Here is an 18,530-nt window from a genome sequence, read left to right as displayed (position 1 = left end):
TCATGAGTCACACAACATGCCATGCTAAAAAGATTAAAGCTTATCTTGTAAATTTTGGGGGACCATTAAAAGGTTTAAGCAACAATGACATTATCTCCTTTTTATTTTAGAAAGACCACTTTGGCTATAAGGGGGAAGTTTTTATTGATGTATAGTCATTCAGTAAGATAGCAACAGTACCAGAAGTTTTAGTACCTTTAGGATACCCAGTTGGAAGCATCTGGTTTTTAGGGGGCTTTGGATAGCACCTGTTAATCAACCAATCTGGAGCATTGTTGCACATTAACAACTGTGGTCATAGAGGTAGGTACTGGCTGGCTCTTAGCTGTGGTTATGACAGACAATATTGGTGTTGGCATTCAGGATAGAATTGAATGTGCGGGAGGCACTGTGGTGCCTCTTCTTGCTGGTATGTGCACATATCTAGAGGGGATATTTCTGTGAAACATACAATGTTTATGCTTAAATATTAAGGAAAGTTAGAACTGAAAGTTTTTGTAACAATAAAAACTTGGGGAAAAACGTAATAGAATAGTCTTCTTACTAAAACCATAGGTAGGAACTTGCCAGTTTTAGTCTTAATCCAGGGGTTGGCAAGGGACAGATAGTAAATATTTAAGCTTGTGGACCATATAGTCTCTGTCACAATTATTCAGCTTTGACATTTGTAATGGTCTCTGTCACAACTACTTAATTCTGCTGGATAAGAACAGTAACCCATTAGCGTACACTACTGCCATAGACTTCTAAACAGAATAGATGACCAGCATGAAGTACTGCTTAAATAGGACCCTCAGGTGATTGTTAAATATACTGTAGCACTGTCAGAGCATGGTAGTTGGATTAATTGTACTCATTATTTAATAATGATTAATGGCATTTCTTCCTAGGCAGGCATTATGTACTTAACGCTACATTTCTCCTCCCTAAACCCCAAAGCACCAAGATATTGTTTGGAGTAAAGCTTAGTGTCAAATAGCAGCATATCAATGTCATCTTTCTGTAAATATTCACTGCAAACTTGAAAAAAAACAGAAAAGTGAACGTGAAAATTGGAAATAGTTCTTTTGAAATTTTGATTAGGTTTGGGTGGGACGAATTTATGCTTATAATCACATACATTCCATCTTCAGCAAATCTCATTTGCTTAGACACGTTAAAAATTTAAGTTTTATACTTTGTGAACTATGGATTTATTTATTTATTTTAATTTATTTTTTGGCTGTGTTGGGTCTTCATTGCTGTGCGTGGGCTTTCTCTGGTTGTGGCAAGTGGGGGCTACTCTTCATTGCGGTGCACGGGCTTCTCATTGCAGTGGCTTCTCTTGTTGCAGAGCATGGGCTCTAGGCACGTGGGCTTCAGTAGTTGCAGCAGGAGGGCTTCAGTAGTTGTGGCTCACGGGCTCTAGAGCGCAGGCTCAGTAGTTGTAGCGCACAGGCTTAGTTGTTCCACGGCATGTGGGATCTTCCTGGATCAGGGATCGAACCCGTGTCCCCTGCATTGGTAGGAGGATTCTTAACCACTGCGCCACCAGGGAAGTCCCTGAACTATGTCTTTTTTTTTTTAAATAAATTTTATTTAGTTATTTTCGGCTGGATTGGGTCTTCGTTGCATGCGGGTTTTCTCTAGTTGCAGCGAGCGGGGGCTATTATTCGTTGCAGTGTACATGCAGGCTTTTCATTGTGGTGGCTTCTCTTTGTTGAGGAGCACAGGCCCTAGGCCTGCGGGCTTCACTTGTTGTGGCATGCTGGCTCAGTAATTGTAGCTAGCGGGCTCTAGAGCGCAGGCTCAGTAGTTGTGGCACACGGGCTTAGTTGCTCTGCAGCATGTGGGATCTTCCCAGACGAGGGCTCAAACCCGTGTCCCCTGCATTGGCAGGCAGATTCTTAACCACTGCATCACCAGGGAGGTCCCTGGATTATTTCTAAATGTAATATATGCTTGTACTGTAGAAGTTGAGCTGTACTTTTCAATGCACTGTGCCTTTAAAGATATTGGAAACTTTAAAATTTTTTAAATTTTATCACTTATGAGAATAGAGTACACGGTGAAGGCAGTGTGCTTAACTTGGTAGTAGTTCTGCTGTGTAGCCTTGATATACTATTTTCTGTGTCTGTTGTCGGAAGGAAAATAATGGCTTTTAAGGGCACAGAGATACCAATTTTGGAATTGTCTGTTAATGTGTACCGTTGATGAAATGTGCAGTTGGAAATGAGAATTTTAGATGGGAAAGGGTGAAGAAATGATACAATTTTGAATGAAATATCCCCCAAAGGAACCTTACTTTCTCAGTGAGCTTAAGACACATCAGTAAATGTGGGAATTGTGTTCTTTTCTGAAAGTCTTATTTGCAACAGTAACTTGTCTTATACTTTAAAATAAATGTCAGTGGACAGTAACTTTAAAAAAGTGACTAATACATATATGCGTTTGTTGGGGGATGAGGAGGGTACAGATATAGTGTTTACTTAGTATACAACTAGAGCATAAAATTTCTTAGTGTTTGACTAAAATATGTTATGGTTAACATTGTTTCAATAAAATAGTTATTAGTAGTTGTGCTTTAGTCACTAGTTTTCTTAAGTAGGAAAATGTAAAAAAAATGAGCAAAATATTATACAAAATTGCTTTAAAATATTTTTAAAATATTTTTTAGCTTCCAGAAATGTTGCATGGTGATGGTGACAATGAAGAACATGGCTTCTGTCCAGTGGGGCAATTCATTCTTCAGAATTTAGGATTGCTGTTTGGATTTGCCATCATGCTGGTAATTGCCCTCTATGAAGACAAAATTGTGTTTGACCTCCAGTTTTGACCATTCCCAGCAGTCACTGCTGATTACAAGAATGTTACCATGCAGCTTTGCATCTGTTCCTTGTACTGTAAGCACATTGCTCAAAGAAAAGTCAGTGGCTTGCACTACTTACAAGTTCATAGATTTGAGCCTGACCACAAAGACCGGTGCTCAGTACTGTTTTCCCTGCATGAAGGGGTCTTTTAGAAATACAAAGCTTATGATAAAGGAGAAAACGGGACTCCGTGAACCGATGTTGATATAGGTTTGATTAAGACTTTTTAAAAAAATAATCATATAAAACACTAAAGTAGTCTCTTTATTAGTAGAAACTTCTGTGGCTATGCAGAAATAGAAATTGAACCAAAAAAAGTCACTTAAACTTTAAAAATATTTTAAATGGACTTTGGGCAGACTTTTCTTTGTGGTAAAAATGAATTGTAATGTCCTTTAATTCAGCTCCATATATACATGTGGTAATAGGGATCAACTTGACACAGCTTTGAATCTGCAGAAAGTAGACTATAGCACCTAGAAGAAAGCTCAGGCTGCATTAGAATATGGATTTAGCATTGGGAAAAGCCCTTATTCTTGAATCTAGAGTTACTATTTTTGTATATATTTGCATAGGATTTAAACTTGCAGCCTAAACTACTGAAATTTGTGATTGTACATTTGTGTGAGCTTCAGTTTAATGAAAGATTCATAATGGTTCTTTGTATTAATATTATACTTGGTGTTTGGGTTTTCTTTTTTTTTAACTTGTTTTTGTCTTGGGTTTTTTGGTGGGGGTAAGGGGTTGGAGCATGTGGTAAAATGTTTTTTCCTTAAATGTCTTTTCCTTAAAATTGTAACCCTCAGCGAAATGAAGAACCCAAACATGGTCTAAATATTCAGATTTCCTTTAGTTATTTGGGAAATTTAAGTTTTAAATGTACGCAGTGCTCTACCAGTTTGGCATTGGAACCTAGAGCACGTGCTCTGGCTGGAGGTAACGTTGTAAGGAGGCCAGCTTACCGTGTCCGTGATCTGTACGTGGAGTGTCAAAACGGATATGAGCATGATCTCCATTGATGCTATGGCTGTCACGGTACCAGGTAACTTGGAAGATGCATTTAAGTTCAGTAACTCAGCTGAAATCACATGATCATTTCGTGCCAAGATATGCTGTTGGTGCCTGATAGGGATTAGTCTCTTTTTTTTAGGTACCCTCTTCTCCTGCCATAAATTGTGAATGATTTGTGAGAAGTGCAAGCCATGTTTATCCTGAATTTTGACCTAATAATTTGTAGTGTTAATCATATGCATGTAGCTCTCTGTGTGCCACATGGTCTTCATTTATGCCAGGTAAACTGTATTTGAACTACATGCAGGCAGCTTTGTTTTACTCTGCTTGGCTACCTGTGTGGCTGCTTTAAAAATCTTATTGTTCAGATATTTAAGAGCCAAACTCCTTCCATTCCATTTGAAATGTATTCATTTAGTCCTCCTCCTTTCCCCAGTTCCTGTCCTCTTACTCCATGAACTTTAAAACAAAAAACAAAACTGAAAGCAGCACATGCATTCAGGTATTAAGAGTATTGCCAGTGTTTCTTCTTTATGCTGTAAGCAAGGGAGCTTATTAGATGTTATTTCCTTAATTTATGCCTGAATTCGAAAAATTATTTCTGGCTTTCTCCATGGCCTCCTGAAACAAGTAGGAGTTTTATACATAGATTACTTTCAGCATTGGGCACTGAATTAGGACAGTCTTCATCTCATTGCTTGGCCCCTCAAGCAACCTAGCTAAAAGGTGCTGATATTTTATTTAGTACTGCCAACTTGAAATGATTCAAATATCTTGCTTTCTGAACCAAGATATATTTATAGTTCATTTTGGAGTTTTTACGCCCAAGGAGGATTCTGCATTCCAGCATTAAATCTGCTTATTTTTAAAACTTTTATGAAAAGCAACAGCTGGAATATACTCCCAGACTTAAAAAGAAATGCCTGGTTTAAAGCAAATAGGTTATGCTGAAGTATATAAAAGTTTTATATCCTCTCAAAACTGCTATTATCTTTATTTGCTAGATTTCTTTAAACTTTTAAGAGGGCTGTAACAGTTGCTGCTAGTATTTTGTTTAGGGTTCCACCAGTATTTAGTTTTTACATCATCCTAATGTATAGTTTCAAGTCTTACTAGACAATCTGAATTCCACTACATTTATCTTCGGCTCCAACATTCCATTTAGCTTGACCAGTCTAATTTAACATGTGTTTGTTGGAGGTCATTAATGTTACTTGTACAATGCTGTCACTGTGTGACATCCATATGAATTTTGGTGTATATCACATTGCATTCAATCAGCTGTGATTATGCTTAGAAATCCTATAGTAAGTAGATGCAGTGTGAATTTATCCCATTAACAGTAAGTAAGTCAGTGGCTTAAATGTGATTATAGTCCTGCAAGGTGATACTTGCTAAAATATCTAAACTTTTTTTGTTGTTGTAACTGACTCATTTTTTTAAAATTTTTAAAGCTGGAAATGATCAAATGCTGTTTTTTTCATTGTCAACAGTGGTGTGTCATTTTATGTATGTTCCTAATGCTTATGGAACGCTCCCAAAATAAAGTTATTCAAAAAGAGCAAATATACCAGTGTGTTTTGTCTAGTCTTTATGTTAGATTCCTCACACTGAAGTATGAATCATTTTAAATATAGCCTGCATTTGCACATAAATGAATTTATAATTAAGTATAACTAAATTGATTTAAACCAAATAACTTCTTTCTTTAAAAAGCAAAATATAATTTCTACTCAACCATCTAACAAGAAATAGGAACAGGGGAATGACACCTTCTGATTATGAATTAAGTTGACATAACAGTGCTACACCCCGTCCGATCCAGTGCTCCTTGGGTTGGTCAGAGGGAAGAGTCATGGCAATCACAAAATTTGTAGAATGGCCAGTGGTGGACAACGTTCCTCTCCGCTCACTTGTCTTATACAATGGGGCAGTATAACTTGGTCGTTCTGGTATATCTACCCTCTTACAAGGCTTTAGCCACATCTAGAAGAAAGTAGACAAAATTTAAGTCAAGGCTGTTATATTTACATATATTTGAACCTAATATGGAATCGTTGGCCTAAAGTTTTAGTTATGTCTGCAGATTTCTATGGGCTAAATCGATTTTATTTTTGTCAGCAGTTCTGCCATTGCTCAAAACATTCTTTTAGAGCTATCTTCAGAGCCAGTATATACGAAGCTAATGAGAAAAGAGTCATTTCCACCTACTCTCTGAAAAAGGATACTACCCATTATTTATTCATCATCTCCCTACCATACCTACCTGAGGATGACCTTTGGTGCTTACAATAATAATAAAATCAGGTATACTTTCAAAGGTTTGTTTATCTGCCACCACTGATACTCAAAATCATGTTGCTTTATTAAAGGCCAATCCCAAAATATTCTGAAAGGATTTTTATCAGTGATTATAGAACTAGATCTCCTCCCCATGTTACGTGGCTATTTTAAAGGGCCTATTATATATATTGTGCTGTTTAAAACATAGTTGCCTTTATAACTACACTACAACGACATTATTCTTAGAGAGTCAGCCAAGTTCCTAGAATGTTAAGCATAGTTGAACCTCACCAATCTCAATAAGATTTTAAGGCAAGTTGATCTCTGAATATAAGAGTAAAGAACAAACTGTCATCAGAAAGGTGAAACAATGTTTTTAAAACTCGAATTCCTTTCTCCAGTAGTAATAATAGCAATACTTGAGGTGATAAGTCTTGACAGCCCCACTGTTTGGAGCCCTTTTTCTGGTTTCTCAGGTTTAAGCACAAATTGTATGAAGGAGCTAATTAATAAGGGTGCTAGTCTCTCTCCCACATAACTGTGGGGATCCATAAAGCAGTTTTTCAGATATTAAATACAAGGACTTGCAACACTCAAGTTGGACGTATTTCAACTAAGTGGATTTTTTTTAATGAGAATTTTTCTTACTAAGTGACTTCCTTTTTTGGGAGAATTATCCACTTATAAAATCCTTCTATTCACCGCAAACTTAAGTTTCCATATGAAAGAAAAAAATTGATCCAAATCAGCTTCTGAAATTGCAAACATTTGCCCTTGTGACTTTCAATTTGGGTCCCATATTTGAAATTTTCTTTGAAGTAACAGAAACTTAGTATTTATATAGTTTAGTATGCCCATGCTGAAGACGGGTGCCTAGAAAAAAATTGTTTTATGTGTATGGTTTTCATATAATCTTTTAATCTGCAAGTTTCACATATTTAGGTCAAGGTATACGTAAGAAAAAAAATCATAAACATATGTATGTGTGTGGATGTGGATATATGTATACAGTCAATCCTCATTATTCCTGGATTCTGTATTTGCAAATTTGCCTATCACTAAAATTTAGTCCTAATCCTAATGTCAATATTCTGCACTTTCATAGTCATTCACAGGCACTCTCAGAGCAGCAAAAAATGAGTCACCAGCAACCATGTTCCCAACTGATATTGAAGCTGGTGACATTCTGCCTTCTTGTTTCAATTCTCATAATTATAAACAAGTATCCTTTTGACGGTTTATTTAATGCCAAGGTTTTTGCATTTTTGTGTTTTTTGTTGGTGATTTTGCTGTTTAAAATGGCCCCTAGGGCTTCCCTGGTGGTGCAGTAGTTGGGAGTCCGCCTGCCGATGCGGGGGACGTGGGTTCGTGCCCCGGTTTGGGAGGGTCCTGCATGCTGCGGAGCAGCTGGGCCCATGGGCTGTGGCCTCTGGGCCTGTGCTCCGTGGCGGGAGGGCCCACAGCGGTGAGAGGCCCGCGAACCGCAAAAAAAAAAAAGGCCCCTAAGTGTAGTACTGAGGTGCTGTCTAGTGTTCCTAAATGCAAGAAGGCTGAGATATGCCTTATAGAGAAAACAATACAAGCTTTGTTCAGGCATGAGTTACAGTCCATGAGTTCAGTGTTAATGAATCAACAGTTTATATTAAGTAAGGTATCTTTAAACAGAAACACAAATAAAACAAGGTTATATATTGATCAAGTAACAAAAATGTGACCACAGGATCACAGAAACTTAACCTTATATTTTGCCTAGGAGTTCAGTATTCGCTAATTCAATGTTGGAAGCAAGCTTATAGAACACAACTACTGTGAATAACAAGAGTTGACTGTATATGTGTATGTCTGTGTATAAAATAGCCTCCCATGTATATATCATTAGAAAATACTAACCACAGGCACTGTATCATAAAGAATTTTGGGATGTGATTCTGCAAGTTTCTTGATCTTTCTATTCCAGGAAGCTCCATCCAGAAATAGTCCATGAATGAAAACACCTAAATATAAAAGAAGCAGGTTAATACAAGACTTTACATATGCATATTGATTGAGTTCTGAAGCTGGAATTCCTGCCAGTGAATGCTGTGCAGGTGATACTAGGTCAGCAAATGAAGGCCTGCTCTAAAATGAAGGCAATGTTCTAAGTTTGTGTTACCATTCTTACTTCAAGAATAGCTATACTTTGCCTAGTCAATTAATTCAGTGAAATGAGATGTGGAAGACAAAAAGAGGAAAGGAATTTTAAATTAGTCTACGTGAAGTTCTCTGGGCAAACGCTATCAGGTTTATATTTTAACTGACCAATGAGTATAATGTTGTTAGAGTCCACAAAATCTACAAGAAGAGGTCTTAATGTAATTGTAGGGATCCAGTGGCTTCTAGGCAGCATGTGAACAGAATACCCTTCTGCTGATGTCTAATGTCCTGAGAGTTAAATTTCTCCTCCCCTTTTAGAATCTATTCTCAATCCAAGGCCACGCCTCAATCTGTATGCAAGAACACATGGATGAACTCCCTCCAGAATGCAATGTCATACACGAACACCTGAAGAACGCAAATTAAGGAATCCTTGAAACCTGGATCACATGCCCTGGCTATCCACTTATGTAAAAGCCTCATGAATTGAAAATGGGTATCTGCACATGAAAATATTCATTGTAATTGTTGCACAGATATGAAGAAAAGCAATGAGGAACTTAGGAAGACTTAGGTTCTGTCTCTTAATGTACTGTGTGACCTTGAACAATTCATTTAACTTTAGACCTGTTTTTTATCCAGAGGACAACTGGAAAATATTTGTAAAACAATGCCTGCTTTGTCTACCCTGTAGAGTTAGAATCAAATCAGCTATACTGGTGAAAGCGCTCTGTAAAAGTAGGATATAAAAATCTACTTGGCAGGGCTGTCCAATAGGACTTTCTCCAGTGATGGAAATATTTTATATCTGTGCTTTCCAATATGGTAGGCATATTTAGCTATTAAACACCTAAAACATGGCTGGTGGGACTGAGGGATTGAATTTTAAGTTTTATTTAATTTTGGTTATAAATTTAAAAGGCCACATGGGGATAGCCCAGTGATGGATGTTAAGGGAAGACTTAACCTTTCCTTCTCTCCAGGTTTTAACTGACGGAAAGCATGGTTGGAATAAAATGTCAACTACTGGCAAAGCACTTGTCCAATAACTTCCCAAGTATTACTCTAGTAAAGCTGAATTACAAAATGCATCTTGAGCCTGGGGCCAGGTGGGGGGTGGACCTGCCTGCAGGAGCAAGAGAGGTCTGCAAGCACATCCTACATGCTAACGTCTCCAGCCAGATCTAAGCCCACTGGCCAGTCACAATAATAGATGGGAACAGAGAAAGTAGAGGAGACCCTACAGACAGGTCCCAGAGAGCCATTTAATACCCTGGCCTTGCTCACTTGTAAGCACAGCCCAGTAAATCTCTGACTAAGCAATAGGATGATCTATTCCTTACATGTCATTTCAACATATAAGAAAAGTGGCAATAGGGATAAAAGTTCCCTCCAACCTAACAACAATTTTATAAGAAATGTGATGGGGACAATCAAATACGTTTTTGTTTCTCATGGTCAATAAGGGCCTTTTGGAAAACACAAAATACAAAATGACAGGAGATACTAACTGGGTCCTGTTTCACAGGTGCTCCTGCTCTGTGAGTCACACCTTTGCCTCTGTGAGCCATGGTCAGCACAGGGTGGTGACCACAGCATCCCCAGGCCCTCTCATTCACTCCTTCCTGTCCCCTTACTGCTTTGTAGTGCTCTCCCTGTTGATGACTCTGAGTCACCCTGTAGTGCCCAGTAGTTCAGATAAGATGAATCTTAGGCAAACACATCTAGAATGTATGACGCTAACACTAGGTAGATTTACAATGGCATTGTGGCCACTTTAAAAGTCACTTTAAGAGTGAGTAGCTTTTCTCATGACCCCAAAATACACAACACCCCACAAAAGACCCGGAATAACTAAAGCAATCTTGAGAAAGAAAAACAGAGCTGGAGGAATCAGGCTCCCTGGCTCAGACTGTACTACAAAGCTACAGGCATCAAAACAGTGTGGTACTGAAACAAAAACAAATAGATCAATGGAACAGGATAGAAAGCCCAGAAATAAACTCATGCACCTATGGTCAATCTACGATAAAGGAGGCAAGATTATACAATGGAGAAAAGACAGTCTCTTCAATAAGTGCTGCTGGGAAAACTGGACAGCTACATGTGAAAAATGAAATTAGAACACTTTAATACCATATACAACAATAAACTCACGATTAAAGATCTAAATGTAATACCAGATGCTATAAAACTCTTAGTGGAAAACATAGGCAGAACACTCTCTGACATAAATCACAGCAAGATCTTTTTCAATTTGTCTCCCAGAGTAATGGAAATAAAAACAAAAATAAACCAATGGGACCTAATTAAATTCAAAAGTTTTGCACAGCAAAGGAAACCATAAAACAAAAAGACAACCCACAGAATGGGAGAAAATATTTGCAAACAATGTGATTGACAAAGGATTAGTCTCCAAAATTTACAAAGAGCTCATGCAACTCAATATCATAAAAACAAACAACCCAATCAAAAAATGGGCAGAAGACCTAAATAGACATTTCTCCAAAGAAGGCATACAGATAGCCAAGAGGCACATGAAAAAATATTCAACATTGCTAATTATTAGAGAAATGCAAATCAAAACTACAATGAGATATCACCTCACACCAGTCAGAATGACCATCATCAAAAAATCTACAAACAATAAGTGCTGGAGAGGGTGTGGAGAAAAAGGAACCCTCCTGCACTGTTGGTGGGAATGTAAATTGATACAGCCACTATGGAGAACACTATGGAGGTTACTTAAAAAACTAAAAATAGAGCTACCATATGGTCCAGCAATCGCACTCCTAGGCATATATCCAGAGAAAAACATGGTTTGAAAGTATACATGCACCCCAATGTTCACTGCAGCACTGTTTACAAAAGCCAAGACATGGAAGCAACCTAAATGTCCATCAACAGATGAATGTGGTACATATAAACACTAGAATATTACTGAACCACTAAAAAGAATGAAATAATGCCATTTGCAGCAACATGTATGGAGCTGGAGATTATCATTCTAAGTGAAGTAAGTCAGACAAATATCGTATGATATCACTTATACGTGAAATCTATTTAAAAATGATACAAATGAACTTATTTACAAAACAGAAACAGTCTCACAGACTTAAGAGAATGAACTTATGGTTACTGGTGGGGAAGGGTGGGGGAGGAGGGATAGACTGAGAGTTTGGGAATGACGTGTACACACTGCTATATTTAAAGTGTATAACCAACAAGGACCTACTGTACAGCACAGGGAACTCTGCTCAATACTCTGTAATAACCTAAATGGGAAAAGAATTTGAGAAAGAATAGATACATGTATATGTATAACTGAATCAACTTTGCGGTACACCCAAAACTAACACAACATTGTTAATCAACTATACTCCAATATGAAACAAAAATTTTAAAAAAGTAGCTTTTCCCGTGATGTTTAATTTAACATTAGGTAAATGAGGTTGAATTCTTTATGAGCCCCAGAACCAGGCACATCCTGAAGTTTGTGTGAGGAGACAGACTGTGAGCTGGTAGAGGTGAGAAAGAAAGAAACTGTGTTTCTAGCCCCAGTTGTTCTCAGGTCGGATCTTTGTTCCTTCCCTTAGGGTCCCATGAGAAATTGTTCCTTGGGAAAAATTCCATTGCTCCAAATCATTCCATAGAATCTCCTTTTCTTTCTGGTAGTTTGCTAAGCATGAAGGAAAAAGCTAGAATGACAAAAAGGCTAAGCTGTGGATATCTGTATTGGGGGGAAAATGTTTGTGTGTGTGTGTGAATAAAATTAATAAAATTCATGATTTAGGGCTTCCCTGGTGGCGCGGTGGTTGAGAGTCCGCCTGCCGATGCAGGGGACACGGGTTCATGCCCCGGTCCGGGAAGATCCCACATGCCATGGAGCGGCTGGGCCCGTGAGCCATGGCCGCTGAGCCTGCGCATCCGGAGCCTGTGCTCCGCAACGGGAGAGGCCACAACAATGAGAGGCCCACCTACCGGAAAAAAATAAAAAAAATAAAAAAATAAAAAAAATAAAAAATTCATGATTTAGTGAATCTCTATCAGCTACTGTAAATCAAACCTGGGCTGATTCTTTGGTATTCAGTAAACTGGTTTATTTAACTGATGGCTACTCTTTACTATGGGATCTTGGAACACTAAATGGTCTTTATTGATCTTTAAATAAGTTGTGCTTTATACCTGCTCCACTGTTTTCAAGATAATTTTGGATTTTAATAAATTTGGATCTTTAATAAGAGCAGTTGTGGGTTAAATTAGTAAATCAGTGTAAACAGAAATACCATCTACCTTGTACAACATCTGAGTTTATATATAACAATTGGAAATTCAAGAGTTTAATCTTAGATATTAACTAGTTTATAAACTTCAGGTAATGTTTTTTTAACTTAATATCTTTTTTTTTTTTTTCTGGTACACAGGCCTCTCACTGTTGTGGCCTCTCCCGTGGCGGAGCACAGGCTCTGGACACGCAGGCTCAGCGGTCATGGCTCACGGGCCCAGCAGCTCCGCGGCATGTGGGATCTTCCCGGGCTGGGGCACGAACCCATGTCCCCTGAATTGGCAGGCGGACTCTCAACCACTGCACCACCAGGGAAGCCCTAACTTCTGTCTTTTAACTGAGTTCAAAAACATATCTTTGATGGGCAACATATACTACTCAGACTTCAATTCAAATGCCATCTTCTGCCTTTTATCATAATGATATGAGGAAAATATAGGGAAAAAATTATTCCATCTGATTTAAATACTTAAGAATCAGCCACAGCTCTTCAAGAAAACTTTCCTTGGGCTTCCCTGGTGGCACAGTGGTTGAGAGTCCGCCTGCCGATGCAGGGGACACGGGTTCGTGCCCCGGTCCGGGAAGATCCCACATGCCGCAGAGCGGCTGGGCCTGTGAGCCATGGCCGCTGAGCCTGCGCGTCCGGAGCCTGTGCTCCACCACGGGAGAGGCCACAACAGTGAGAGGCCCGCGTACTGCAAAAAAAAAAGAAAAAAAAGAAAAAAAAAATGGAGGTGGCAGGAGGATTGTAGATGAGCAACTGCATGTGATGTGAGTATGTGAGGGAGCAGAAGAACGAAGAATCCATGGGTTTCTGGCTGGGCAGTGGTGCCATTTGTCGCAATTCATTATAAGTTTTACATATCCAGGAGAAAGCAGAAGTGGAGATGTCAGGAAGGCAGTTGGATACAGAAGTCTGGATTTTAGAGGAAAGATCTACACTGGGCATTCAAATCTGGAAGATATAATCCAGGAAGTAATATTTAAAGACACAAAAAGTATGAGGTCACTTGGGGAGAGGATGCAATTAGAAAAGAGAAATGCAATTGGGGTCCTTGGGAAATCCAACATTTAGAGGAGGAATAGCTAGCAAAAAGCATGAATGTATCCAGTAAGGGAAAATCAGGAGAGGGTGATGACTTAGAAACAAAGTGAGAAGAATGTCTCTAGAAAGAAGAAGTTGTCAACTGGTAAAAATTGCTAAGTTAAGATGAAGACAGAAGAGAATTCATGGGATTTGTCAACATGGAAGTCATTAGTAATTCTGAAGAGCATCAGTTGACTGGAGAGGATGAAAGGTAGAAAGGAAAGAGGGAGTGAGAAGCTGGAGACGGCACGAGAATTGTGCTGCAAAGGGGAGCAGAGATTATGGGACAGCAGCTGAGGGGATACGGATGTTTAGACAAGTGGCATTTGTTGATTTGTTGTAAGATGAGACATTCTGGTTGCATGCTGGTAGGAATTATCCAGTAGTGAGAGAGATAACTGCTGATGCTAGAAACAGAGGGTACAACTGAAGGATAAAAACCCTTGGCAGGAGGAAAAAAGTGAGATCTGGACTATGCAGTGGATCTGAACTACCAGAGGGTGCAGCAGTCAACAGGTTTATGGATTTGGTTGTGCTAAAAGCCCTATTCTGATGGCTGCTTATTTTTTCAATGAAGGATGAGGGGAGATGCGGGGGCAAAGGGCAGGACAAAGAAGGCATACGTGGTTGCTTTGAAAGTGGGAAAGCAACTCTTCCAGGGAACAGTAGTAGGACTGCTTCATAGTGTTATGACCCTCCTTGAGATTTCTGACAGTCAAGGTAAAGTAAAACCACCCAGCATAGTAATAGGATAACACACACTGTTGTGATGACACATCTACTTGTTAGTACCTTCCAGCAGAGTACAGATTAGTTGAGGGTCAAGATCCTGTCTACAGTATTCACTGTTGATATTCCCCAGTGTCTAATAGAGTGAGCCAGTGAATTCACCATTCAGTGATGAATAAGGAAGCAGGATTATCTTTGACACATTAGTAAAAGCAGGGCACATTAATGGTCATTTAGAAATGGTCATTTAAAGACAACACCACTCTGGTAAAATTAGGAATTGATAGTATTTTAAAAATAATACTTTTGAAAGGTAGTGGCCCCTTCCATTAAATTTGAAATAAAATATTAGGGTGGCCACTGAGTATTAAAAAGACAATTGATTAAGAAAATAAATATCAGGTTTCCCTGGTGGCGCAGTGGTTGAGAATCCGCCTGCCAATGCAGGGGGCGGTTCAAGCCCTGGTCTGGGAAGATCCCACATGCCACAGAGCAACTAAGCCCATGCACCACAACTACTGAGCCTGCGCTCTAGAACCTGTGAGCCACAACTACTGAGCCCACATGACACAACTACTGAAGCCCACACGCCTAGAGCCTGTGCTCTGCAACAAGAGAAGCCACCGCAATGAGAAGCCCACGCACCGCAAGAAACAATAGCCCCCACTCGCCGCAACTAGAGAAAGCCCGCGTGCAGCAACGAAGACCCAACGCAGCCAAAAATAAATTTAAAAAATAAATAAATTTATAAAAAAAAGAAAAAAATAAATTTCCTCACAATGTTTCAATCACAGAACGTATGCTCATATTAGCTATTAACTGTATTAAATTTTGGAAGGACGTATATAACAGGAAAGAACGCATATTTTAGGAGTCTGCAAAGGTGTGCTCTTCGAGGGACCAAGAGATCCTTCTTTTTAATGTTGTGCTGCCTTAATTCCCCAAGGTCACCATAAGACTGTGGTTGATTATCCCATGGATTGTTAATTTGATGATTCCTTTCTACCTAACTTTTTTTTAGAAATAACTTCAAAATTACACAATTTTGTAAAACTCAAACAATGCAAAGGACATATACTCCTTACTCAGATTAATTTCATCCCCATTTATTTTCTTACTCTTGCTCACTCTGTCTCTTCACAAATTTTTTTTTCCTTAACCATCTGAGGGTAAGTTACATACATGATGATTAAATTTTTAACAGCTGGGTAAAGTGAGCAAGAATGTTACATTTTTGTTCAGTGTTGAAATATAAGCCAACTCATCCCATTGCTGCACTTACCATCTTCCGGAGCATGCTTGTATTCTTTGTCTTCCATCACTTCATAGTCAAACCCAAGAAGATCAATAGGGATGGTGTATTTCCTGGCATAGTTCTGCTGGGCACCAGTCAGGAAGGCTTGTGTGAAGAAGAAGCCAGAAAGCCAGAACACTGGAGGAGGGCCAACCTCGTACCATTGCTGTGGTGTCAAAGCACAAGTGTCCTGACAACAGGGTCTTTCAACTTTGAATGCAACATGGCTTAATACAATTTGCCACAAACACTCTGCCTATTATCTTCTAGGTAAACTAATAAATAAGCTAACACTTTGAGGAATAAAAAGTCATACTATCAAAGTTTGAAAAATAAGCAGCATATTCAACATTCGTTCTGACTTCAATGTCGTATCCATTGCACCAGCTCATGCAATGATATGAATCATAATGTGCGTGAATGCAGATACAAATGTCTGTTTTATACATGCCCAATGATTCCTTCAGAAAAGCTCCATACAATAGTGAGTTTCTAATATACATTATTGCACGCTACATCATGTTGTTTAATTGAATAAAAGAAGATCTCCCTACAAGGTCTGGTCAGACGATAATGTTTTTTTCACTATTTTTTCCTCTCTGGTTATTAGTACCTGGTAGAATATTCCTTTAGAAGTTTTCCCTTCTACTTCACCAAAATACAGTGACTCTAACATATGAAGACATAATATTATACAAGGAACTTCCAGAAGATACAGGGTAGTGAGAGCTTAAGATCTTTATAAATATCAAGATACCTGGATATTCTGTTCATATCATATATTATAACAAGTAGTTGAGTTACTGACTCTAATAGTAAATTATAGAAGTCAGTCTGAAGAAGTGAATTTGAAGAACTTTCCCCTATAAGAATCCAAGGTAGAGTCTTCACTTTTCAAGAACAGTCTTAATCCTTCAGTACCAAGTCTAGTATCAAAGAAGGCCTATATTATGGAAGGGGTATTTTGTCATTTTATCCCTGGAGAAATTTCCTCACAGGCAATTTTTAATGTATTATGTAGAGTACCTAGGAAATTAATCAATACTTCTAAGAAATATAATAGTTAATAATAACATAGTTAAGCACCAATATTGCCAGATAATTAGGAGGTAGGCTTCTGCCCACTCTACATTTCCAAGACAATTATCCTTTGAGGTTATTACTGACTTGGACTGAAACAGCAACCTAGTGATTTCATGACCTGGAGGGGTGCTGGACAAGGAAGAAATAATTCTCCTTACTAGTAGCTTGTCTGACTTTCTAAGATGCTGTGCTGTAGGAATCTCTTTTAAAACTAAATATTTAATGGAAATATCAACATAGCCAGTCCTTTTCTCTCTTCAAAAGTCCTTGGCTTGAATGTCTAACTTCACTGAACACAAACACCTGCTCCTAAAGAAGCTTTCAGAGATTCTACTTCCAATGTTAGTATTTTGACAATTCCATGTAACAGTTACACAAACTATATGCAATATTGGATAGTGGTCATTTGTGCCTGGGATGTACAGAAAAACTAGAGAGTAATACTTATTATGTTAGGCATCCTGATGAAGAAAATGAAATCAGAAGAAACTTAATATATGAGCATTTGGATGAACTCACCTGCAAAAACTTTAGTCTTGCAAGGAAGTCATTCACATAGCTCCCAAGTGGTTTGAGGCTTGGGTATGATTTACCCATCCACATTCCTGGAATTTTGACATTCAGAATGCTGCTAACCAATTCCTCAAGATCTGTAGACATCACTACAAGCCCCTGAAATGCATTTAACCATCGTTTAACACAACTGTATTCTAGATTATGAATAATTTTATAATTGTATTTGTTTACAACTATGATTAGTTAAGGTTGAGCCATAGAGCAAAAAAAGAAAAAGAAAAGATACTTTCTTGTGCTCACAAGTTGTGTAGTCTTTGAATTATTCCTTAGAAAAATATTAACAATTGTAATTTAATCAAACTTTAATGGAAAATTTCTTTTATTGAAATATAATTGACATACAACATTAGTTTTAGATGTATGACATAATGATTAAATATTTGAATATATTGTGAAGTGATCATCACAGTAAATCTAGTTAACATCCATCACCATACACAGTTACAGCATTTTGTGTGTGTGATGAGAACTTTTAAGATCTACTCCCTTAGCAACTTTCAAATGTGCAATACACTATTATTAACTATAGTCACCAAGCTGTACATTACATCTCCATGACTTATTTATTTTGTAACTGAAATCTTTTGACCCCCTTTACCTGTTTTTTCCACCCCTGAAGATCTCAACACTTCGCTCTCACTAGCTACTAAATCACAGCCTAACTTTGACTTAGTCTACTTGTCTATTAAATGGACAACGAATATATCTCTGTCCTGCTTTCTTAAAAGGATAGTGATAAATATAAAATGAGGAAAATGATACAAAGTGCCTTGAAAGGTTAAGAAATCCTGGATTGCAACTATGAAGTCTAATTGATCTTATCCCATTTTGAAATGTAAAATAGATCATTTCATTTCATTGCTTAAAACCCTCTGAAGTCTTCCCTTTACCTTTACACTTTAGAATAAAATTGAAGATCCTAAGAGATGGTAACACTTTGAGGCCCTTGAAAATTTTATTTGATCCTTCAATTGGGCCAGTTGCCATCATCATTTCTGTTTTCTTCATAGTTGACAATATAATTCCAACTAACATATGGAAAAGATTTTAGAGAAAATTTAATGGATTAAACACCCACATTTCATTTGCCTCATTCTCCAAACCCTGAAACAACAGTAAAGGAATTTATTTGTTAGAAGCACAAGCCTAGGGACTTGCTTGGCCGTCCAGTGGTTAAGACTCCGCACTTCCACTGCAGGG

At 38.2% G+C, this 18,530-nt stretch overlaps 2 protein-coding genes across 8 annotated transcripts in view; one reads left to right on the top strand and one right to left on the bottom strand.

The window, feature by feature from the left end:
- The window catches only part of SLC39A10 (solute carrier family 39 member 10), a 65,830-nt gene extending 60,402 nt beyond the window's left edge, over window positions 1-5,428 (top strand). For all 7 annotated transcript variants that reach the window (XM_060106851.1, XM_060106852.1, XM_060106850.1 and 4 more), the window contains one exon: window positions 2,657-5,428. In XM_060106851.1, the coding sequence (XP_059962834.1) occupies window positions 2,657-2,815 (159 nt within the window). In that variant the 3' untranslated portion in view covers window positions 2,816-5,428. The remainder of the gene's footprint in view (window positions 1-2,656) is intronic.
- Window positions 5,429-5,639: 211 nt separating this feature from the next.
- DNAH7 (dynein axonemal heavy chain 7) overlaps window positions 5,640-18,530 on the bottom strand; it is a 243,777-nt gene continuing 230,886 nt past the window's right edge. The window contains exons 61-64 of the mRNA XM_060105782.1: window positions 17,274-17,426; window positions 15,660-15,837; window positions 8,034-8,137; window positions 5,640-5,846 (exon numbers count right to left, since the gene is read on the bottom strand). Coding sequence (XP_059961765.1) covers window positions 5,640-5,846; window positions 8,034-8,137; window positions 15,660-15,837; window positions 17,274-17,426 — 642 coding nt within the window. The remainder of the gene's footprint in view (window positions 5,847-8,033; window positions 8,138-15,659; window positions 15,838-17,273; window positions 17,427-18,530) is intronic.

The sequence above is a fragment of the Mesoplodon densirostris genome, chromosome 8 (genome assembly GCF_025265405.1).
Source record: "Mesoplodon densirostris isolate mMesDen1 chromosome 8, mMesDen1 primary haplotype, whole genome shotgun sequence".
NCBI lineage: Eukaryota > Metazoa > Chordata > Mammalia > Artiodactyla > Ziphiidae > Mesoplodon > Mesoplodon densirostris.
The sequence above is the reverse complement of the archived record's forward strand: the minus strand, read 5'-3'. Positions and strand labels throughout refer to the sequence as shown.